The sequence below is a fragment of the Arachis hypogaea genome, chromosome 17 (assembly GCF_003086295.3).
Source record: "Arachis hypogaea cultivar Tifrunner chromosome 17, arahy.Tifrunner.gnm2.J5K5, whole genome shotgun sequence".
Lineage (NCBI taxonomy): Eukaryota > Viridiplantae > Streptophyta > Magnoliopsida > Fabales > Fabaceae > Arachis > Arachis hypogaea.
Window position 1 is genome coordinate 115509013 of NC_092052.1, and position 26425 is coordinate 115535437.

A 26425-nucleotide genomic window follows, 5' to 3' on the forward strand; every position below is an offset into this window, starting at 1 on the left:
GTTGTGATAATTTAAATTAATTAACAAGATCTTAGGGATATCTATAACGCTCAATATATATGTTGCAATTTGAGTCAAAGATCCTAAAGATACTAGGCTGATTTGTTTTAACTTTTAAGTTAGTATAAATCAGAGTTATCAACAATAAAAATATTTAAATTAGATTAGTTCAGGTTTTTGTTTTTAAAATAAGAAAATTTTGCCAATATATACACACTTGATAATTAAAAGTTATATTTTAAAAACAAATTTTTAAAAAATAAAAAATTTACCCGACCAAATCTTAAGTAAAACTTATTATTATTATAATTGAAGAATTATGAAACGAAATAAGCTTCATACTCCACTTACTTTCACAGCACTCACAATTCCATAGTACGAAAATAACTTATACGACAAAAATGTCTGGAAGAAGCCAAAAGCAAAATTGTATCCCAACGCAAATTTATATCTTCTCAAAGAGAATCCATCGAAGAACTTATATCAAATAGATGAAAGATCTACCAGGCTTCCCAATTTCAAGTTTCTCTTTCCCATGACTCCAAGTAAAATTGTACCTAATAATTCATGGTGGATAGATGAAGAACAAGTCATTTGTTGCTTTAAAAGTTTCATGTACAGAGCAGTGGAGTAGTGCAAAAATATAACAATATATTCGAGGTCATAGAATGAAGCAGAATATGTATGTGAAGTGAAAATTTATTAGTAAGAATTAAGAAGTCTTAACTACTGAGTAACTTACCTACTATGAGGATCCTCAAAGTCCTCTTTCACTTCTTTAGGAAGATTGGCTAATCTGACAAAAGGAGATGAAAATGTTAGCAAACTAACTTGCTTCTAATTACCACCTTTGATGTATTGAATCTATACTAAGGAGACCGTTTTCCGTATGATAGCTATGAACCAACAAAATATCCTTTCAGTTTTGAAGATACAATACAACATACTTTGGATTAAAGGAGCAATTAAACTCATTTATACCTAAATTCAAAACCTAAAGTTCAAATAAACAACAAAGTTAAATTCAAAACCTAACTATTAAATAACCAATTAAAAACCTAAATTAACTAATAACTATACATAAAATTAAGTATAGATTAATTATCAAGTAAAGATTAAAGAGGATTGAAGGATCAAAAAAATAACTGAACAAGAGAACTGGAACTCACCAAGCCATAGTATGAGCAAAAGATGGAACTGACGAGAAGAGGATGACGCAATGACAGTGCAGGCCACGAGAGGATGAACCAGAGGCAAGAAATTACATATGCATGATTCAGATCTGGATCAAAATCAGTAAGAGATGAGAAATTGAAGAACTGAGAAATTTGTTACTTAACTTTTCTTTTAGATTGCGAAGTGATTCTTCCGCAAGTTTTTTATTCTTTTATGAACAATGTATTCGGAAGTATTTTAATCGTGCTCTTGAGTTCAGTGAGCTTTGTCTTGGGTTTGAGATATTCTCTTCTATAAATCTCATACTTCTTCGACTCAACTTGAATTTGTTTCAAACTAATGCGTTGATTTTCTTCTTATTGATCCTATTAAATTTCTTTGATCTAAGGGTTATCTTTGAAGTTGTCAATTGATTTATTTCTAGCATACTTCATTGTTAAGCATCTTTGTTTACTTGGAATTGGATACATTTTCTCAGATCTATGAGTATTATCCTTGACATTGTCTCTCCTTTCTAGAACATTGTATCCTTCTGGGTAGACTCGAGAATTATTTTGATGTCATGTGCGATCTGTAGGCGTAGTAATACGATGCGTTAGTTCTTTAAGACGCGATATCTGTATATAGAAGGTGAAGCGGTAGGTGTACGACGTTATGAGCTTGTGGCTGTTAGGCTTATGATCAGCTATGAGGCTATAAAGTGATTGGTGGAGTTGGGAAGTTGAAGTTCTGAAATGGGTACGAGGTCTATGAGCGAACGTTATGTCCGCCGTATAATACTAGCATGCTTTGTAGCCTTTAACAGCTTCGTTTTGTGAAAGCCTACCTTGATTTACACCCTATTTTGTTTCCTCAAGTTTTTGTAAAGTCTTGAGATTATGTGACCTTTTGCATCGAGCCTAGCTGGTATCTTCTGCCTTACACTATGCCTTACCCCTATATTTAAATCTTATGGATATTCGGTAATTGAGCATTTATACATAAATGCTAAGACTTCTTACTTTTCTAAAAGTATTTAAAAGTACTAAGACTATGTACGATCTTATGTATTACCTTAATTTTCAAGGACAAAAATTTTTGTAAGGTGGGTAGAATGTAAGACCCAGAACTTTTGAAAAGTCTTATTATGATCAAGTCTCAAATCATATAATTATTTGAGTCTTAATTTCAGAAATTATTTTATTAAAGATAATTAAAGCAAGTTTTGATTTATTGAATTTGGAATAAGTTAGATTATTATCCAATTTTACAATTATTAGATTATTTTCTATATTTAAACTATAAAGTTGATAGTTATGAAACAATAAGGATTTTATATGACTTGGACTAAATAATTAATATTTTAAAATATTGATACTGCTGTTTTGGAAAGATAAATGATTTAATTATATTATTTCTAATTATTTGATTTGGACATTTTATTAAAAATAATTTATAAAATTGATGAGCAAATAGTATTTTCTATATACAATTAGTGTTGGATTTAATTTGGGTTTTAGTTATTATATTATTTCTAATTTTATTTGAAATTATCAAATTACCCCTAACCCTAATTTTCAAAATAATGAAACCCTAACCCAGTGACCCATTACCCGACCTGGTTCCCTTCCACCTACACTCAGCTCCCAAACCCAGCCGCAACACACAGCAGCAATAGTTGCAAAAAGAAAGGAACGAAGAAGGGAAGGGATAGGGGGAGAAGGGGGAAGCAAGGAAGGGAGATCCGAGAGGGGAGGAGGGCGACGCAGCCGTCGAGCCCGTCACCGTGCCGATCGTCTTCCTCGCTGCCAGCGCCGTCGTTGTCACCATCGATGGAGGAAAGAAGGGAGAGCGCTCGCGAGGAGCTGCTGCAGAAGCCACCGCTATGCATCCTCGTGCCGTCGCTGGAGATCTGGCCGTCGTCGCCGATCATCCTTGCGCCGCGTCAGAGACAGAACTGCGAACTGAAGGGAGCGCGACCCATAGCCACAGACGAAGAAGAAAGAACGCGCTCGGGAGGGTGAAGCCACCACTGCCGTGAATGGGGGTCGTTGCCATCGCCCTGTACGGCGCCGCCGGAGGGCCAGAACGCGATGGAGGAGAAGTCTACCTTTGCCACTGCCTTTCATTGCCACCTACCTCCGCCACTGCTGGTCTGCTGTTCTGCGGTGCTTAGCTGAAGCTTCTGCACTGTTGCCGGAGGTCTGTAGTTGCCGGAACACACCGCTGCTGTTGCAGCCGGAGGAGGAGGAAACTTTGCCGCTGTTCTGGTCACCAGGAGCAGTGTCGTGGCCACCGGAACCACCGCCGGGGATGCCGCTAATTGGCTCGGTCACTTCTTCTTAGTCGTGGTAAGGGTCTTGTGATTAGTTTTGGTCCATTTTGAATTCCGAGAATACTATAGTCACTGCATGTTGGTTTCAGTTGTCGTGGTCGGAATTCGTCGCCGCTGTCACTTGAGGTGGCTATCGGGCCGCCGCCGAACTGGCTCGGAGAACGCCGCTGTTTTGATTCAAGCGTTCTTTCTTAGTTTCAGTAAGTATTTATGTTTCGAAAGCCCTGCATTAGTGTTCTATTCCGTGTAATAAAGTGCTTACGATGTTGATGGTTCTAGGAGTTAGAATCTGATTTGCTTGTGCCGCTTGTAGCTATTTCTGCTTTTGAGAGAGCAAGCAGAGCCAAAGTTTTGATTGCCAATTATTTCGGGTTGAGACAAAAAGAAATTTATGAGGAGTTTGGACTATGGTTTTGCATTTTGAGGTAGGGGCAAATTCCGAAAACTATATTTTATATATTAGAATTATTACATATAGATATTGATGTGAGGTAATGTGAAAAATAGAATACACTTTTGGACTCAGCCTGGTTAACTTTAATTGATTTGATTTTGATAAATGAATTGTTGAACCATTTCTTTAAAGCTTTGGAAATGATTTTTATCGGCTGATAATGAATTGATTTTGAAACAGTTTCCTTGAAATATGAAAATGAGGTGACTGTTGGATTTAGCTTGCTTTTGAACTGATTTTTGGATCTGGACTGTTGAAAAGGATTGTGGAACAGTTTAGTTGGGACCCAAACCAGGTGGCAAAGTCCAAGTTTTAGGGGAAGTTTTGCCAAAATTCCGGTAGAATCTGGGACTTTATTGAAATGTTGTCTAGAAAAATTATGAGTTAAAAACTTCTACCATTTTATTTGAATTATCAAGAAAAGGATGATTCATGTTTTTAAAATGAATTATTAAAGAGGAAATTGTGATTTAGTCTTGTTTCTTAAGAAAAGCATTGTATCTCTTTGGGAAAAAGTTATTTAGATGAAACTTATGTTTTAAAGCTGTTTCAAATGTAAAAAGGGCTAAGTTTTTGGATTTGACTGGAGGGTTTCAATTAGAGGAGTTTCAGTGACTTTGAAAGAACTTGAACGTCTATTGACAAGTTTCATTTTAAAACGTTTTGGGAAAAGTTTTAAGTACTCCTTGAATTTTGAATTTTTGCAAGAGAAACAATTTTTAGCAGTTTGAAGTGCTTTAGAATTTATCATGGGGTTGAAGCTGGTTTTGCTTAAGTAAAGGAAACAGCTTTGAAAGGAGTAATTGATTACATGACTCAGTTTGGCTTAGATCCTATTTTATTACTCAAATCAGGAAGCCAATGTTTTAATGATTTTAAGTGAATTTGACGAAATGAGTTATGTTATTCTCCCCTAAAGACTTGAGACTCTGCCGAGAAAATTTTGTTATAAAATCCTGTTGTTGGATGGATGATTGTGAATATTTCAAAATGAATCCTTAACTTGCCATGGTTGTGGAAGTTTTGGAAAGAGAATGCCGAGGGTGGCTTTGTTTTAAAAAGGGAACTTACTTTGAGTAAAAGTGGCTTATGAGCCTGAGATGATTTGAGAAATGAGATCTTTAAAGCCAAGACTGAAAAGAGTTGAAATTCGATTTCAAAGTGAAATGATTGAGAAAAAGTGATTTATGGCTTAAATGCCGATTTTATGAATTTGATGATGTTGAATGGTGGAAGTGCTATTTTGTTATGAGTCGGAATGGCCGTGTATGATAATGAATCATGGCTGATTGCAAAATAAGTTATGAGCCGGATGGCTGACTATGAATTATGAATTTAAGCCGGATGGCTGAGATGAATGTTGATTCATGGCTGAGAATGAATGTATATATGCTGAAATATTGATAATTGTGAATTTGCACTTCCACTATCTGAGGCATGAGTTTCCCTGGAAGAAAGCAGTGGCTAGCCACCATGTGCTCCAGGTGGAGACTCGATACTCTGCTGACCCTATGTCGTAAGTGTGGCCGGGCACTTGGATGAGCTCGCCCCCGTGAATATACACCAGTGAGGGTGTTGGATATGGATTATGATTATGATCATGATGATGATCGAGAAATAACTCGAGTTGGGATGCACAATAGAGGGACAGTCCAATGGTTAGCTACCAGGACTTGTCGGGTTGGCTATATAATCGACAGATGATATCATCAGCCACTAGGACAGGCATGCATCATATGCATTTATATGACATTGTTTGGGTGTGCATATTGTACTTGGTTTGTCTTTGTGATTTCTTGTGATTAACTGCTAATTGTTCTACTTGCTGTAATTGTTTGTTTGTGCTTGAACCTTCCTACTTGTGTTTGCGACTGAAACTCTGTTGGATTGTGGTGGATTGGCTGCTGTTGGATTGTTTGGGCCTAGGGCCGCAGTTGAAATGAGATGGACCAATGGTTGGTTTCGTTTTTGTGTTTTTGGTTTGGAAAAGTATGAAACGCTAATTTGGTTCAGCATAGATAAACCCTTTTGAAAGGCTTTTGAGTTTTTCATAATTGAACAGTCCCTCTTTCAGAAAAGATTTCAGACTTTACTTTTATTGTAAACCGTTATTTTTGAAAAAAGAGGCATAAGACGGTTATTAATCACTGGTACGGTTTACCTTCACGTATCATATTACAGTAATTCCCAAAAACCATCTACTGAGAACCCTTTCGAGGATGATGTTCTCACCCCCTTTACAATTTTTCCCTTTCAGGATATGGACGCAGAAGTCACGAAGAGCTTATCTAGTTGACGTTGTGATGTTTTGTATTGCTTTAGTTATTGCTTATTGTTCCCTTGCCTTTATCTATATGTATTCTGTAAGAGGGATAGGAATTGTATTGGCTAATGCTGGTAAAGTTATTTATGTATATATATGTATGTACTCTTTGAGAGTTTTTGTAAGTTGTATTGTATGTATGGATGTACGTTACATAATAAAAGTACTTTGGAGCGGTGTTGCGGTTTAAAGTTTTAAATAGGCTCATATTTTAGTATTAAATAGTATAAGAGTCGTCATAATGTCCAAGCTATCAGAGTCGCGCAGCCGGAAGCGTGAGCTTTGGTAGTTAGGGTGTTACAATCACCAATGTCCTCCATGGCAAATTGGGACAAATAGTTGAAGTTTGAAAAAATAGGACAATATTTTAGTCTAAATGACACCGAATGAAAGAATTATTTAAGAAGTTTTTGAAATGAAAACTTACAAATAGATGGATGCTAACTTTTTTTGTCAAGAAAAGATAGATGGATGCTAACTTTTTTTGTCAAGAAAAGATAGGTACTTCTTATATTCACTAATGTGGTAGGCTTTCTTGGTTGCTGGATCAATATAATTGTGCCCATGCTTCATCAACATATTATTCTACAAAATGCATTGAAATTGAGGTTAAAGTTTAATAATAGTAGAGCTTACCACAATATCCAATGGCACACAGTATATCTATCCTATCTTTTAGATTTTTTCTTGCTGAAAATTAGACACACTGCGGAAACTACCTATAAAAACAAAGGACCAAAATTTATTACATATATAGCACAATAACTCATAAAAAAAGCATTAGTGTTATAGCAGAAGAATTTACCAGATTTTCTATAAATTCTTTTGGTCTTAAAGATGCGAAGTAATATCTAGCTCCCTCCAATAGATTTTTATGGTCCAACCTGAATATGATGTTCCATTCATTGCTATTCTCATATTTGAAATTCTTGATATTTGTGGACCAATGATAGCATTTGTCATTAAGCTCTTCTGTTATTTTCTTTTGCTTTACTTGAGTCTTGAACTTTTCAAGAATGCTCAGACTTGACTACACATCTTATATTGGTTGTGGACTTGTCTCCTTGGCATATTACAATGTTGTTGCAATCCCAACATTCATAACCTCTACCAGCTTTTTTAACTCATCAACCAATATAGGGCTCTGTTGACTTTTAATTTTTGGAGATTTTCCCTTGTCGCATGGTGGTTCATCCTCTTAGGTAATTGTAGCTTCATTGGTTGATTGACTTATGCCAAGGTTAAAGAATGGTGCACCAAAGTCATCATCCAATGCAGCATTTGCAACCATCAGTAATCTAGCTTTGAGATCTTGAGTCAGTGGAAGACTGTAGGATGACACATAATATTGTTTAAGAATGCACCGAAATTGTTAAAAAAAAAATTAATTAAAACTTATGTATTAAGAGGGACTTTGTGCTGAGTTTTCTCTGGAAGAGCTTCCTCAAGAGCTTCTTGATGAGATTGTGGAGGACTGCAGGATGAGACATAAAATTGTTTAATAAAACACCGAAAAGAATTATGCTTTGAAAATGAATTTAACTAGAACTTACACTTTAATAGTTTCTTCTTGCAAATATTTATTTATGGGAGATTGTGTAGTAGTTTGTTGTTGAGTATGTGGAAGGATGGAGATAAAGGTTTCTACTAAAGGAGTAATTGCTCGAAGTGGCACTCTAATGAAGACAAACAGGTACGATGCTTAACAAATTTTGGTAAATCATTAATGCAAAGATTAAAACAGGAAAGTAAATTGAAAAACTCACATATTCAATGGTTTAGATTGGGACTAAGTTTGTTTTCGTAGCACAAGCATTTGATCTTCGGGATAGTCCCAATATTAATAGTTGAGTTACTCATAAATAAAATTTGGTGTTAATTAAGTCAAAAAAATTAAATGAAATATAAAAGCTTATTATTATGAACTAAACTGAATACTTTACTCAGTTGTCATATTTTGGTGAATCTTCCATCCTTTCCTGTAGTTGCAACTCCTTCTCTATTCTTGCTTGTTTAACTAGTATAGCTCCTTGAACAAGGTTAGCTTCATCTAGTCATCTTGTACTTTAAATCTGAAATGCACTGAAATTATGTCAACACAACACCTCAATCATTGATTAATAACACTACTTTTGTTGTATGAGAACTTACATAGTTGCAGGCTACAAACTCATTTTTTTCCTTTTTTTTTTGTCTTTTTTTTTTCTTGAAAAACATCTTAATGAATTTTTTTAAAAAAAGATATCAAATTAAAAAACACATTATGATAGGACAAGAAATAAAGAAATGGTAAAAAAAATTATATGGGATCAATTGGTGCATTTACGCACCCTTGAAAACTTGACTGTGTTTGAAACACATGATTATTCTCACTTGAGAGATTTACAGGTGGTATTCTAAGGACAAAATAAACATTATTTAGTAAAACTAGACTAATTATATCAGCTTTTAAGAAATTTTAACAAAGAAACAATATAAGACATTGAATCTTACGTTTGTGAAGAATCGTAGTGAACTTCTGTTGAATCGTGACCACTTCTTGGTTATTTAGATTGAACAAGCTTTCTTTTTTCAGTGGCGTTGCCTTTCCTGGAACATCTTTGTTTTTGGCATACATCCTAGAAAAATAAAGAATGATCAGGCAAATAAACACAATAAATATTTATAAATAACACCGAAAAGTAACACATACCCTTCTGTAGGCTTATCACTTTTTTTCTTCATCCTTCTTTCTATTTTTTCCTGGATTTCTTTGCTTTTGACAAAATACATACAAACATTTCTGTTTATATAGAAAATGTTGATAAAAAATAAATAAAAATTTTATGATAATAACTTCTGAATCTTACTCAAAATCAGAGTCTGTTTCTGTTTGTGAAGATGAATCCATAATAACATATTTTCTCTTTTTGGATTCCATCCTAAAAAATTGCAAACACACGAGATAAATAAACACAATAAATATTTACAAATGACACTGAAAAATAACACTTACTTCTTTATCATTCTTTGTGGTTGCTTTCTTCTCTTTGGTATCTCCTCATAATCAGATTCAAAATCAAACTGATACTCAAAATTATTTCCTCTTTTTGAAAAAGAATTCAATATAACAGGTTTCTTCTTTTCTTGCTTCTTTTTTTTTCTTTTTTCTCGTCTTTTCTTGTTTTGCTTCTCCCCTCAGCTATGCTCTTCTTATGAGGCTCTAAAACATAAAATTATTTAATTAGCACAATATATTTTAAATAATTGCACCAAAATTTAAGGAAATAATTTTTTTCAAATTACCATTTCATCATTTGTCTCACATTCTATCCTCTTAACCATCATCTCCCTTATCCAATGTGTCACCCATGGTAGTCTGGGAGTTCTATCTGCTAGACTATTAATGTATTTAGACTCATGAAAATATATAATTATGAGTGTAAAGCGACAACCATCAACTGTGTATTTGTTTTTCAATTTGCGACTTCTGATTCTTTTGATGAAGAAGTTGAGCACATGAGCAGCCCAATTCCATTCTTATATAGTGTCCACATGAAGAATCAGTAGCATGTGAACCAGAAAAATTTTGCTTATTGTTGTTGGCAACAAGAAGCACTTCTGGATAAATAGGATGAATGTCCTCTTGAATTTTAATTGATTTTCTGGTTCATCCACACTCATCTCAATTAAAGACTTTGTCAAAAATGACAAAGAAGAACTTTTAAAGCCTTCAACAATTTTCTTTTGCTCTTCGTTGATTTTTTTTATAGATAATTTTGTTTGGAAAGAAATCCCCTACAATAGTAGCAAAAATATTTTAATAACACAAAAGTAATATAAAAACAACACCGAAATTTGACTAATGCAATAGATTACAAAAAGAATTTTTACCGATTGCATTTAAGTCAAGGGCATCTCTTGTCTTGGCAGGGGTGATTTTGATTTTCCTGTACTGTATGTCCAGAGAGCTATTATACAAATGAAAGGAATTAGTCAGTTCTTTCAGCAGTTTATGTTTGATGACATTCAAGCTCGGGATATGCCTTATCGCACCAAATTCCAATTCATCCACAAGAGCTTTCTTCTCATCACTCATTTTGTTGAGTATATCTAATATCGATCTTGTGAAGTGCTATAAATCATGAGTTTTCTGTAAATAAATGAAAATTATGTTATATAATTATGTTTATACAACAAAAATAGAGTTGTTTTAACATATATATACTTACATTATATATTGGTGGCTTCTTTTTTAAGATGCTCTTCTCAACAATTTTTTTTATTGTCATTTTTGCTGTGATAAATAAAAAATTAGGTTAATAGATAACAACACTATAGTTAACTCATAATTACACCGAAAGTACTTCTTGATTACTACACTCAAACATGCACAAAATGATACTAGAAGCACTACAACAACCTTCTATTGCCTAATTACACCAAATCCAGGACAACAACACCAATTACACCTCAATTTAGTCAAAATGCACCGAAAGTACTTCTTGAGTACTAGACACAAGCTCAATTCAAAGTATGCAAATCACTCAAACATACACAAAAAACACATGAAATCACTCAAACATACACAAAATAACAACAGAATCACTACAACAACATTTTATGGCTTAATTACACCAAATCCAAGACAAAAATACCAATTATACCTTAATTCAGTCAAAATGCACCAAAAGTATTTATTGGTTACTAGACACAAACTCAGTTTAAGGCATGTAAATCACTCAAACATGCATAAAAACACATAAAAATCACTTAAACATGCAAAATATGACACCAGAAGCACTACAGCAACCTTCTATGGCCTAATTACACCAAATACAGGACAACAACACTAATTACACCTCAATTCAGACAAAATGCACACCAAAAGTACTTCTTGATTACTAGACACAAACTCAGTTCAAAGCATGCAAATCACAAAAATATGCACAAAAGTACATGAAAATCACTCAAACATGCAAAAATGACAACAGAATCACTACAACAACATTTTATGCCCTAACTACACCAAATTCAGGACAAAAATACAAATTCCACCACAATTCAGTCAAAATGTACTAAAAGTACTTACTGATTATTAGACACAAACTCAGTTCAAAGCATACAAATCACTCAAACATGTATAAAAACACATGCAAATCAATTTTGGATCAGAAAAAGTGATTAATATAGGTTAAATGATACCAGAAGCACTACAACAACATTCGTACACCGACCTAACACAGTTATCACAAAATAAACAGTATAAAAAGAACAGTAATATCTATGTTATTGCGAGAACATAAACTGAATCTATTAAATACATAGAAATAAGACTATTTATTGTTTCGCGATAAAAAAAATGCAAAAGAGAAAAGTGAAAAAATATGGAAGATTAGTTTTTGAGTACCTTCAATGATCTTTCGTCTTCTCTTTCGGTGTTTCTTGTTGAAGATTTCGAACGTAGCTCCAAAATTTTCTTGAGTTTTTGCGAAATTTTTATAGATTTTTGAGAGATTTTGAGCGTCATTTGAAGTTTCTTTGTTGTGGTTTTGAGAAAGGAACAATTTTTCATATTAATGTGGCGACTTCAAAACGTCTTGTTGCGTTAGTGAGCAGTGGCGCCAACATGTATGTATACTCTCTCTGTTATAAAGTTGATTTTTGTTGGATTTAGACCAACTTAATTAAATTTAGTTGTCAAAAAAATTTGGGAGCCACTTACATAAAGACGCCTAAAACTTCTTTTTTTAAAAATATTTTTCAGTAATTAAAATTTAACATATATAATCGATTAAATCATGTTATTTTTGTTAAAATTAGGCTAGACAAATTAATTTAATTGAAAAAATAGTGAATCAAATCTTGAACTGGTCTAAATTAATATTATTTTTTTTATAAAAAATGACTATAATACCTTTATTATAGAAAATGATTAAAATACTCTTATTATATATATATATATATATATATATATATATTAATTTTAAAAATTCTAAATCCTAATCCTACGATAGAAAAATAAAGGACTAAAATTTAGGATTCTCAAAATTAATATATATAATAGAAGTTGTTCCGTCCGTTGGCTATACTTCAGCTCAGGTCAAACTATAAATCGGAATCTAGTTAAAACTAAATACACACGTGCTATATCAGGAGTACGTGGAGAGTACGTGTTTTGCTCTCCTAACGGACTTATCCCATAAAATCAAGTAACTACGTGCCAACCCAAATGGGCACAGGAATCTCTCTAAAGAAGCTCACTAAAGAGCAGTTATCACATAATTAGGCCCACTAAGTAACTGCATGTAGCACAGCAATTCTATAAATATCACTTTTGACATGAAGGAGGTATATTATTCACTCTGAATATCATCTCTATTATTCACACTCTTACTAACTTGAGCGTTGGAGTCCCTTTGCAGGTGTCCAACGCCGCCATCCTTACAAGAAGACGATGTTCCTTCCTCTCACTCCCAAGGAAAGCAAGTTCAAGCACTAATAGAACAGGCTATACCTCGGAGTCTATTTTCACACAGGAACATTTGGCACCCACCGTGGGGCAGAAATTAAATAACCCCACGACAACCTTTTGTTATTATTTTTGCAGGTCCACGGCTGATGATGTTGTTCCCCCACTTACTCATGATGAACTGGTGGCAATGAACATCACTCTCCAAGTGGAGGCAAAGAAAATGGCCAATCTTCTGACTGACGGGAGCAAAAACGAGAGAAATAAGAAAGGGGCTGAATAAACTAATTTATGCTCCACCGAAATTCATAAATTTGGAATTATATTCGAGTTCTTAACCAAATTTAACAATCTTTTACAATTTATTAACTTATCATTTATTCTATCTTTTCGGTGATAGTGAATTTTTTTATGTTCATTTTAAATTCACGTATTACTCGTGAATAAGTATTCGCTTTATTCCTTATTTTACATTGCTTTGCTCTAATAATAATATTTATTATTATGCCGAATTCTTCTTTTTTCTTCTTATGTTGCTGACTATAAAAATTTTAAGCGACTTACCATGGTAATGACACTTTTTTTTATTGATTTTTAGCAAAACAGCATAATACATAATTACTTATTCCTATTGACACGTTAATAAGCTACATTTTTTCTTATTCTTTTTCAATTGTTTTCATATATTATTGAAAACTTCTCTATTTGTTGTTTATAATATTATTATTAGCAATTACTGCTTCAACTAATTACTCAATGTTCATGCTGTCTTATTCATATTTTTTCCAATTATTCGGAATGACGGAGCTTAATTTTAACATTAGCCAATAATTTCAGAATAGGGATAAGTACTTTTTTCGTCCCCAAGGTTTGGGGTCGAAATCAAAATCGTCCCTGACTTTTTTTTCTTATTAAAATCATCCTCAACGTTACAAAACGCTATAAAATCGTCCTTTTTTACTTCAATTTTATTTTTTTTACCAAATTACCCTTTATTATTAAAAAATTAAAAAATAAAATAAATATAAAATAAATAAATAAATAAAAAAGAAGAAAAGGGGGTGGGGACTGGGGAGAGAAAAAAAGGGCGGGGGGGGGGGGGAGACCGCGAGAAAAGTTGGGGGGAGGAGGGGGGAGAGAAGGGGGACCACCGCCCTGCCCTGCTGCTTTGCCGTCCTGCCGCACCACACCGCACCGTCGTCCTACCGTCTTGCCGCACCGCACCGCACCACCGCACAAACATCTTCTTCTTCCTCTTCTTCTTCTTCTTCTTCTTTTCCATACCGTCGCACCACCGCACCACCGTCCTGCCGCACCGTATCGCACCGCATCACCGCTTCTTCTTCTTCTTTTTTTTCTTCTTCTTCTGTGAACTGGATTTTTGATGAAATCTGTTGTTGTTGATGAAATTTGTTATTGCTGAAATTTGAATTTCTGAATTTTGAAAAAATTTGTTGTTGATGAAATCTGTTGATGATGATGATGATGACCATGAAGAGAGGGGCATGAGGAAGGGGGTGGGGGTTACGGTGAGGGAGTGGGGTGGGGGGGTTACGGTGAGGGGGTGAGGGGGTGAGTTGTGGAAGGTTACGGTGAGAGGGTGAGGGAGTGGGGTGAGGGGTGGGGGGTTACGGTGAGGAAGTGGGGTGAGGGTGTAGGGGGTCACGGTGAGGGGGTGAGAGGGTGAGTGGTGGGGGGTTACAGTGAGGGGCTTGATGGTGGTGGTGGTGGTGGTGTTGGTGTTGATGGTGGTTGTGGTAGTCTGGTGTTATTACTGTTGTTTGGTGGTCTTGGTGTTGGTGTTGGTTGGTGTTGGTGGTGGTGTTTGTGTTGGTGGTGGTGGTGGTGGTGGTAGTGGTGGTGTTGGTGTTGAATTGTTGATGGTGGTTGTGGTGGTAATGTTGGTGGCAGTGGAGGTGGTGGGGTAAGGAAGGTGAAGAGGAGAATGATGATGATGAGGATATTTTAGTCCAAAAATTCGGGAAAAGATGATTTTAAAGCGTTTTTGAATGTTGAGAATGATTTTAATAAGAAAAAAAGGTCGGGAACGATTTTGATTTCGACCCCAAACCTTGGGGACGAAAAAAGTACTTATCCATTTCAGAATATGTATTTAACAAAATTTATTCTTAATGTATTGGCGATTGGAACAGGACATGTTTAATGTGTCTTCAATTTTTCACCTTCAACTTATGAGAATGGACCTCGATCGTACGCGAGCAAATTTCACCTTCTCCTCCAACTCAAACCGAGTTATAACTTATGAACCTTACCTATAAGTCACCGTTGACATTTCTACTTCGGTAAAATTATGTATATGTATAATCTAATTTGCTCATATAAATCTTTTATGTCAACTTTCAATACATCATAGCTTCCTACGAGGCATCTACTACTCTATATATTCGAATTGCTTCACATTATGTATGTATCTTATCATTTCATATATCAAAATCAATCAATCAATCCATCGGAAAACAAAATTGGCTATTAATCAATCCGAAAAAAATGACTTTTTACCAATCAAAAAATAAACTCAATTAGTAATTATCTCAATTTATTTTTCTATTTTACAATAATTTATGCATGTTTACTTTCAATCCATTTTATTTATGTTACAAATCTTTATTATTCACTCAATATTCAATAATTAATTGTTTGGGCAAGAAATTCGCCAATAAGTTGCTGTGGGTTAGAAAAATTCTCAAGACAATTGATCATTGCATCCTCGGATCATACAATCGATTCGGTCAACGAATACATATTTTTGAACTTTTCAGTCGCATCAATCAAATACTATATGTCATCTATGAAAAATTGTTCTCAAGCAGAAAAGTATCCCCCTACATAATTATATTGTTCGAACAACTCTTACCATTCAATTAGTTTTAATAAATATCGACTAACGGACTAAGTTTGGGGGCTACCACTCATTGAATAGCCATAACTATCTCACATTCTAATCTTTTTTATTCATCTTTATTTATTTGTTTATCTATTTCATCTGTTCGATCGTTTACAATCTTTCAATATCACTTTTTCACTACCAATTTTTTTTTTCATTTTTCGGAAGCTCAACCTGTTTAATTGAAAATTTTCACAGATCAAGCTTGGAGGCTATGTTCCGTCCATTGGCTATACTTCGGCTCAGGTCAAACTATAAATCGGAATCTAGTTAAAACTAAATACACACATGCTATATCAGGAGTATGTGGAGAGTACGTGTTTTGCTCTCCTAACGGACTTATCCCATAAAATCAAGTAACTACGTGCTAACCCAAATGGGCACAGGAATCTCTCCGCAAATCTCTCTAAAGAAGCTCACTAAAGAGCAGTTATCACATAATTAGGCCCACTAAGTAACCGCCTATAACACAGCAATTCTATAAATATATCCACTCCTGATATGAAAGAGGTACGTTATTCACTTTGAATATGATCTCTATTACTCACACTCTTACTAACTTCAGCGTTGGAGTCCCTTTGTAGGTGCCCAACGCTGCCGTCCTTACAAGAAGACGATGTTCCTTCCTCTCACTCCCAAGGAAAGCAAGTTCAAGCACTAAGGCTACGTTTGTTTTCAAAGACACATGACATTGAGATAGAGACAATAGAGACACTAAGAATTATTGTTTGTCTATTGTGTTTGGATACGATGTACAAAACACTAATGTAATGTCCAGTATTATGTTTGGATACACATGGACAAGACTAAAATATTATATGAAATGACTAAAATAACCATATGATTCCAAATTTTCTATATCAAGTACAAACTAATTTAATAGAGAATGAGAGTACGTAGGAATACAGACGAAACTTGAAAAAATGTTTGAAGAGACCAAAAATTTTAATAAAAAAATATATAATAGTATTTATATTAAAATAAAAATTATAAATATATTTATTTTTTTTTAAATTCATTATTAATATGTAGGAATACATATGGTTAAGATTAATAAAAAAATAGATCTGAGTTTGATTAATAAAAAATTTTGTTTAGGTTAATAAGCCAAATTAATTTTAAATAAAAAATCAGTTTTAAAAAAGAATCTGTTTTTACATGAAAAAAATAATTTTTGCACATAAAAATTTATTTTTATTTAGAAAAATATTTTTTTATCTAAAAAATGATTTATTTTTAAATTATATAAAATCAATTACAACTTATAAATTATTTTTTAGCATTTTAAAAGATCAATTTTACCTCTAATAATATTTATCTTTCAAAAGTTTCAAGACTAATTATAGGAAAAATAAGAAGAGATAATAGTGGAATAATAAAAAATATCTATGGACAAAAAGGAAAACAAAATTTATAAAAAAGTCCGTGTCCACTCTTCCAAATCTCGTGTCTATCATTGTCCTTCGTAAAAAAAGTAGACACAAAAATATAAAAAACTGTCTCGAAGACAATGTGTTCCATGTCCATGTCTCTACTTCCAAACACATTTTAAATATGTATTGTCCATGTCTCTGTGTCCTGTTTCCGAAAACAAACTCTACCTAACATAACAGGCTATACCTCGGAATCTATTTTCAGACACGAACAGAAGTATTTTAGTCATTTTCTATAATAGGGTATTGTAGTCATTTTCTATAAAAAATAATATTAATTTAGACTCGTTCAAGATTTGATTCACCATTTTTCGGTCAAATCAATTTGTCTAGTCTAATTTTGACAAAAATAACACGATTTAATCAATTATATGTGTTAAATTTTAATTATTAAAAAACATCTTTATAAAAAGGCGTTTTCAGCATCTTTATCTAAGTAGGCTCCCAAAAAATTTTATATATAACATAATTAATAATTTTTTGTTACCAAATATTTTCGGCGTGAATGTTTATTATTGTGTATTTATTGTAGTAGATTACAGGCGACAGCTACAAAATCTGGTCACCATGTGGTATCTATGCTATAAAAAGCTTAAAAATTCTTCAGTCAATACTCCTAACAAAATCCTTTGATTTAACCAATTCTATGGTGATTTCATTTTAATTTAGTTAATGCTTATGTGCTATACTTATTCACAGTGCTTGGAGGAAGATTCGGTTGATGGGACATAGTTTTCAGATGAAGATGTGATTGTTCACCATTTGCCTATGCAAGAGAGGAAGAAAAACTGAAAGGAAAATAAATGGTATGACCATGAACCCTCAACAACATTGAATGCGTGTTCCTATGAGGGAAGTCTCCTTAAAAACAACGCTTGCTATGGCGAAGAAAAAGAAACCCAGCAAATATAAAGAGAGGACATCAGCGATACTCTTTTCCAGTTTTGTGTCTCATTCAAGTAATGTTTACTCTGTACGGAAGGGAGAAGCTTCTCTTAATTCCCAAACACATTTTTATTCCGTAATCAATTTGGCTATTCCTGAACTGTGCATGTAATAAATTATTGACTAGAATCAAACTTTAAGAACATTTACATAGAAAAGTATAATGTTTTTTTTTTTAAAAAAAATTGTTAGTTGATTTTTATCATCAACCGACGCTATTTTTACTGACTTTATTACCACATTAATGAGATACATTCTCTGCCGTTCCATGGATCACGGTACAAGGATATGTACCCTACTACCCTGTAAAGTAAAAGGTATACCCTCAATATTTTAAATTCAAGTTAGAATAGCAGTCTACATAGACATATCAATGATGATGAGTTAATGATGGCATGACGAAGAAAACAGAGAAGCTTAGATGAGGGTCCCAATCCGAAACCTGAAAATGCTAGCAAACCATCCACGACAAGTCCATAACCAGCAATGTGAACCCTACCCACATGTACCACCCTTCATATATTCTTGACTTTGCCTCCCAAACCCTGCACCCCATCCAGCTACTCTTTCTTTTTTCTCCACATTTTTTAATTGATATTTTCATTACTAGAGGGAGACCAAAAGCGTGTTTGAAACCTCATTCTCCACATTCTCCAATTATAAGCCACCTCATAGATCCCAAAATTCAAACCCAGCTCAGAGTCTCACACCCACACGCCATTTTCCATTCTCAAAAGATTAACAAAACTATGCAATCTAGATTAACAAAACCAAAAACATTACTACTCTTCTTCACAGGTCTCTTATTGCTTCCATGTTCATGTTTATGCTCTTCCACCACCAACAAAGCCAAAAACGCCACCATTATTCCCCATCAGTTCAAGGAAGCACCTCAATTCTACAACTCCCCGGACTGCCCCTCCGTCATGGACACCGACAGCGATGACACTAACACCGATACGGACACGGACACGTACATATGCTCGGAGGAAGCAGTACACGTGGCAATGACTCTAGACACAACATACATCCGAGGATCCATGGCTGCAATCCTTTCAGTCCTCCAACACTCTTCCTGCCCACAAAACATCTTCTTCCACTTCGTCTGCTCCTCCAACGCGTCACTCCTACGCGCCGCCATCTCCAACTCCTTCCCTTACCTCAAGTTCCACCTTTATCATTTCGACAACGCCACCGTCTCCGGCCTCATCTCCACCTCAATCCGCTCCGCACTTGACTGCCCTCTTAACTACGCCCGCAGCTACCTTGCCAATCTCCTTCCACTCTGCGTCCGCCGCGTCGTCTACTTGGACTCCGACCTCATACTCGTCGACGACATTGCGAAACTCGCAGCCACCCCACTAGGCCAAACGGCGGTTCTTGCAGCGCCGCAATACTGCAACGCGAATTTCACAGCATACTTCACACAAACATTCTGGTCGAATCCTTCTCTGTCGCTTACATTCGCGAACAGAGAGCCTTGCTACTTCAACACAGGGGTCATGGTGATCGATCTGGATCGGTGGCGCCATGGAGATTACACGAGGAAGATCGAGGAGTGGATGGAGGTGCAGAAGAGGACGAGGATCTACGAGCTTGGTTCTCTGCCACCGTTTCTTCTTGTTTTCGCTGGAAATATTGCTACTGTGGATCATAGGTGGAACCAGCATGGTTTGGGTGGTGACAATTTTCGTGGTTTGTGCAGAGATCTGCACCCTGGTCCTGTGAGTTTGTTGCATTGGAGTGGCAAAGGTAAGCCATGGGTGAGGTTGGACGCTAATAGGCCTTGCCCTTTGGATGCTCTTTGGGCACCTTATGATCTGTTGCTCACTCCATTTTCTCTTGATTCTTGAAGCTAGCTATCTAACATGCTTCGATTATCATTCACGTGTTTATAAAATTTTGGATTATTCGATCTATACATATATACAGATATACATAAATACATATATAGGTACATATTATGCGATTTGAAGAAGGAGGAAGAGTGCAGAGAGGGTAACAAAGATTCAGATATGAAAGGTGAAGGTGACTAGTGATGATAGTATGATATTCATTTTCCAGCAGTGACGGATAGATAATTGATCCAATTAATAATTGTCTACTCTGTTATATTACTGTTGTTGTATCCAATAACTGTGCATATCATAATAATTCTCAAGAGCTCCTTATTTTTAAGCTGGATGCCTGAATTATACTTCTTAAAAATAATAATAAAATAAAGAAATGTGTAGACAATTATTCATATTATTTCCTGAATTTTATGCTTTCTTTTCTCGTTTAGTCGTTTTATTTTTCCATCATCGTTATTATACATGCTAGCTGTGCTGCTGATAATTGTTATATATGGCCAAGCTATGTGCAAAAGTGGCAATGACATTGCTCCTGAGACAACCATACATGGGTCGATTCCTGGCTATAGCTGAGATATGGTTTCAATACGTGGCTGTGTATATATGCATTTCAAAAGAAAAAAAAAATTCATATGTATCATAAATAAATATCAAACTTCTTTGAAATAAAGAGATTTATAAAATAAAAAAAAATAAATTTTAGTCAACTTTAAATCAAAATAATAAAATTTACATATGTATAAAAATAATAAATTTAATAATAATGAGATTCTTATTTTTTTACTTTAGTATATTATTTTGTATGCACCACCAGATCCTCAAATAATACATTACAGTAACATGGTCAATGACTATTGAACATGACTATCCATCATTTGACAACCTGTAAGATATTATTATTCTTCCAATTCATTTCATTCCCACTTGTTCTTCCTTATTCCCGTTCCCAACCTTAAAATAACCACTGTTTATATCCTTTACACAAAAAAGGCTTTAATTTTAGGCAACTACTCCCATGAAGATGGCAAAAACATCTTCTCATGATGATCCTTGTTCAAAAAGTGTAACTTATTTATTTAGCAACATTTTAAATAAAAGTAACACTTTTACTTCAAATCAAATCAAGCCCTACAATCTATCATCCAATGGTCAAAATGATGTATCTTCACATGATGATAATCATTAAATCTTCATTGGAGTAGCCACCTTAATTTTATATGTTCTTTTTTATTTGAAAATTTGCAAAAAGAAAAGGCAGTGTCGGTGGTGGAATATAATGAACGAAAACTTGGGAGGACATCAAGATATCTACCAACGCGAAGCAAGTTTACAAAGATTAAGCATGGAAGAATCCCGTAAAATGATCATAATTTATTATTTTTTATTATTATTTAATTATTAATTTAATTTTTTAGTTTAATTTTTTTAATTTAATAATTTAATAATATATTTTATTTTATATTTTTATCATTAATAATAATAAAAAATAAATTTTGATAATTTTTTAGTATTTTTTTAAATAAATTGAAGTTAAGACTTGTTAGTTATATATATATATATATATATATATATATATATATATATATATATATGTGTGTGTGTGTGTGTGTGTCTAAAATGAAGTCTATTTATCTCCAAATAAATCAGACGTAGTGGTAATATATTTTTACAATATTCTGAAAATTAGATTGATTATTAAACTGTTTTAATTATTGATTTATTGGTCTAACTAATTTAACTGTTGATTCAATTAAAAAAATTATTTTATAATAAAATAATAAATAAAATATAAATAAATACACTAAAATATAATTATAGTCTAATATAAATTTTAAGATATAATCAAAATTTGAAATACTATATAAACTAAAGTGTTATGATTTTATTAAAATACAAATACAAAAGTCAATTAACAAAAAAAAATTTAAACACAAAATAATAATATAAAAATTTATCATCAATTATCAAAATCTGCAAAAATTTGGTTGCCTATTGTGAAGTGCTCCATTGTTATTTCGCTGAACAAATTGGTCCCCAACTATTATTCTTGCCTAACATAATATATAATTAACCATTGCATAATCTTAGTTAATTTGATCAAAGTCATCAAACCAATGCTTTAATATGCTATAGAATACTATTCGAAAAATAAATTATTTTAGGCTTTCAGGTACACTACAATATTTTTGAGCTATTACAACATGTGCAATATATAACACTTAAAAAGTGTTGTCTAAAGCGATTAAAAGCATCACTTAAAATTTATTGTAAAAAAATAAGGCTAATACAACACTTTGTTAATAAGTATTATTTTTGATCAATTTAAAAAACATATAAAAAAAGTTGCTTTAATAAATTAAACAAACAACATTTATAACATTTATATATTACTCTTTATAAGAGTTGCTTTTAAATATATAATAAACTTCTGGTGAAAAGCGTTGCTTAAATTTTTTTCATCCAAATTTTAATTCCCCTTGAAACCAAAAATAGGAAAGAAAACAAGCGATAATTGATTCATCACCTCCTCACTCCTGTTAGTCTATTACTTAGAAACAGAACTCAAATCCTACTATTTTAGAATCAAAATCCTAACCCCAACCCTAGGTCAGTTTCTCAATTTGACGACATTGACTCGCGTTCTGCGTTCCTTTCTCTCGCCATTGTCCTGGAAGGTTCTTTCGAGTGGATGCGCCAGCTCCATGGAGGCTTGCTCGGGCGGCGCGTGTGAGTTTCATGGTTGATTGCGGAGGCGCGTTGGTCTCTAATCTCTCCCAGACAAACGCTTGGATGGCGTTCAGAATCAAAATCATGAATAACCCTAAATCCCTAATCCCTAATCCCATCTGTAACACAATTTTCCCAATTTCACAACACTGATGCGCGCATTCTGCGTTTCTCTCTGCTCCGCCGAGTTCTGTTTTACTCCACCGTGTTCTTCTGCTCCGCCGTGTTCTTCTCCTCGCATCGAGTTCTGCTTTGCTCCACCATGTTCTTCTGCTCGCGCCGAGGTTTGCTCTGCTCCGCTATGTTCTTTTGCTCGCACCTTGTTCTTCGTTCTCTCGCGCTGAGTTCTGCTCCACTCCTCCGTATTCTAAATTGGGAGAAGTAGCTACTTATGCAAAAATAGTGAGAAATGTGACCTTGTTTTTCTTTTCCTTAATATTTTAGGAATTTCATGTAACTCAATTAGATTACAGAAATGCTATCTGCAGATAAATGTGAGGTATGTTCCTTTTGTCTTGAAATATGTCATTTAATTTTAAGTTTAAGAAATTAGAAGAATAAACCCTCAGTTGCTGCTATTTTATAGGCAGAGTTGTTAAGCAAGAAATATGAGGAGAAGTACAAACATTGTAGCAGAAATAACATCCAAATTGATTGTTGAAGAAGCTAAATTTTGTGATATACAGGTAATTAGAAATTTGCATTATTATTTGGCAAATAGTAAAAGAATTTTAGGGAAGAATGAATTGTTATTAGCCTTGCTTAATGGAGATAAATGTAATTATAAAGGTAAGAAGAATGAGATTTTGCAACAGGAAGGGAGAGAAGAAATGGATTTTTCTGTGGTCTGAGGTTCTTCTTATGAGGATTTTGCTCCTACTTAATTGGTCTACTTAAAGAGTTTTTGTTTTTAGTAATTGACTGTGTGGGATTGGCTTGGTTTTTTCTAGTTTTGAAATTTTGGCTTGTGTGGGATTCATCTATACTGCCATCACAGTCGGTATGATGCTGCCTCTTTCTTTTCCCTTTTTTGTTTTAGTGTTTTTGGTGATTTGATCCCTAATTCTAATACTGGTGACTTGTTGTAGTGAGTTTGAACTTATTTGAGAAAAATAATGGAAGGATCACTTCCAATTTTCTTACTGATCTTGTACTTTTGTATTTTCTTTCACAAGTCTTTACTCTTCATACAAGCCTTTCTCCCACCTTCAGCTCTCTGACCTTCTCTATTTTGCTATACATAAAATTTATAGAAAATGGTAGTTATGAAATTCATGCTGGTCTGTTTGTAGAAGAACAAAATTGGTAGCAAAAGAGATGTGTTTCTTCAACAAGGTGTGTGCTTTTTGCGGTCTTTACTACTAATGAAATCTGTTTTACTTTGTTCTGTCACTAACAATGTGCTTTTTGTTTTAGTAATTACTATTATTTATTAGTTATCATAATTGTCATTAATGCTATTTATTTATTTTGAAATGTTTCAATTTTCAAGCATAATGGTAGTGACTAAATCCGGGCAAAGGAAAAAATAGAAGATGAAAGTTTTGAGCTTCTCTTAATGTCTCTGAAAAGATTTTGTATTGGAGAATTAACAATCTATATATAATAATCCATTTGCTACTAAGCTACTGTGAAATGAATAGCTTAGGATCTATACTGAAACGAGGATTAAGTGAAATTTGAACACACTATCATTGTAGGTAATTTGAATTGTCTGGAAAAGAATAATTTTAAAAAATAGGTAATCTATTATATAAATGAATTATAAGGATTAAAAAATAGGTAATTTGAATTGTCTAAAACAAAATCTAATTAAACTTCAGCTCCTTGTTGATTTAATCCACAACAGATTTGATGTCTATTTAAGGGCTCATTGGTCTTCATCTATATGTATGACTGTATATATTCATTTGCATTTCAGAAACAAACCATAAATGGACACTAAAAAGAAGCAGCAGCTTTCTCCTATGGATCTCCCAACGAAATTGTTAAGAGGAATTTTGTTAAGGTTACCAGTGAAGTCCGTTTTTCAATTCAAATGCGTCTCTAAGCAATGGCTCTCTCTGTTATCTGATTCCCACTTTGCAAAATCGCATTTTGATCTTACCAACAATATTAATAATAAGCTCTTATATTTGTCCCATGATTTATCCGGTGATTATTCTAACGCTTATCGTGTAAAAATAGCAGGAACATCAATTCATCATGATTATAGGGTTCATCTTCATGCAATTTGTAAGCATGAAAGCACTAGGATTATCGGTTCATGCAGAGGCTTCGTACTGTTGAAGAATGACGCAATGCTGATTCTTTGGAACCCGGTAACTGATTTTTATACACTAGTGGCATATCCAGATCTCGATTTCTGGAATTTGGATTTTCCTTGTTCATATTTCTTTTGTGGTGGTGTCGGGTATGAAAAATCCACTGATGACTATTTAATATGCAATGCTAGACCTAAAATATGCCAAGTGCTACTGCATGCACAGTTTCAACAAAAATTGGAACCAGTTTTGAGTCTGAATCATGAATCTTTCTAAATAGTTTGATACCATGAATTTTGTTACTCAATTCTAAGACTAATCCAACGGTTCAATAGTGCTTGGTCAAAGCAATCCATAAGATCTTGTCTCCTTCAATTCTCTTTTGGGAAATATTTTTTGTAATGAAAAATTTACTTGCAAACAAGTCATGTATGCATTTATTTTTATTTTTGAAAATTTAAAATTATAAAATTCACTTAAAAAGGATTAAAAGCTTTATAATATCCCATTCTTATATACTTTGTTTCCATTGTTGAAATTGTCTGAAAAAAATAATTTTCAAGTATTGCTGAAGTCAAAATTTTATTATTTCTGCTAGCCCTTATTTATTGCCTTCTGTCTGGAATTTTCTATAGCACTGGATATAATGATGATCTCCCTTCTCTCCTACATTCATTTCTACAGCCCTTTATCACGGCAAGATCTTGTTAGTTAAAAAATAGCAATGGAGAAGAGACAGCTTCTTGAAGCTGATGAAAAAGTTTCTTAACTTGATACTTTGATATGCTCAATTATACTCTTTATTCAAGTTACATTGATGAATTGCTTATTATAATTTTTTAATTTTAATGATAAGTTACTTATTTTTTGTTGTGTATTATTTGCAGATTTAGCATATAGGACAAGTCAAGCATGGATGGATATAAAATATGCAAGTAGATTGACATCTTTTTAATAAATATTAATTACTATTTTGTTATGACAATTATTGTTAGACAAGAATTTTATTATTTTGTTGAGAATTATTGATGAACATGTATTTGAAATACTAATTGAATTTTTTAATATCTATTTTAGTTAGAATTTTATTATTAGTTATTTTGTCTCTTATAATTTTTTTCTATTGTATACAAATTTATTTATTAATTAAAATAATTACACATGTATGAACAAAAAAATTTATTGTAAATTTTATATTTTTGTATTTTTATTACAAAAATAATTTTTATTTTTATCAAAAGGGCAACCCTTTTATTAATTGCATATTTTGAATATTAGACAACACTTGTATGGTTGCATATCCAAAAGAAAAAGCAACACTTGAATAGGTTGTATATAAAAAAAAAAATAACACTTGTATAGGTTGCATATACAAAATTAAAGAAAAGGCAATATTTTAAAGGGTTACATATTCAAAACTAATAGGTAACACTTCAAAGGATTGCAAATTCTAACTTATAAGCAACACGTAAAAGAGTTGCATTTTATTACAAATAGGCAATACTTTTTAGTAGTGACCAAAATACTTTTTAGTAGTGACCAAAATACTTTTTAGTAGTGACCAAAATATGAGAGAAGAG

General features: G+C 33.4%; 1 protein-coding gene and 1 long non-coding RNA gene across 2 annotated transcripts; both read left to right on the plus strand.

The window, feature by feature from the left end:
* Positions 1-18002: 18002 nt before the first annotated feature.
* LOC112764903 (probable galacturonosyltransferase-like 1) lies at positions 18003-20246 on the plus strand. The gene has a single exon (XM_025810729.3). It carries the CDS (start codon positions 18505-18507, stop codon positions 19852-19854), a length of 1350 nt encoding a protein of 449 aa, XP_025666514.1. The 5' UTR covers positions 18003-18504; the 3' UTR covers positions 19855-20246.
* A 2079-nt stretch (positions 20247-22325) lies between these two features.
* On the plus strand, positions 22326-25880 carry LOC112764904 (uncharacterized). The gene is made up of 5 exons (XR_011874871.1): positions 22326-22865; positions 23026-23080; positions 23168-23267; positions 24772-24902; positions 25733-25880. It is a non-coding gene; the product is annotated as an uncharacterized lncRNA (long non-coding RNA).
* Positions 25881-26425: the final 545 nt, after the last annotated feature.

Excerpts from the sequence above, each read along its gene's own strand:
- LOC112764903 (XM_025810729.3), top strand. The coding sequence starts at position 18,505 with ATGTACCACCCTTCATATATTCTTGACTTTGCCTCCCAAACCCTGCAC.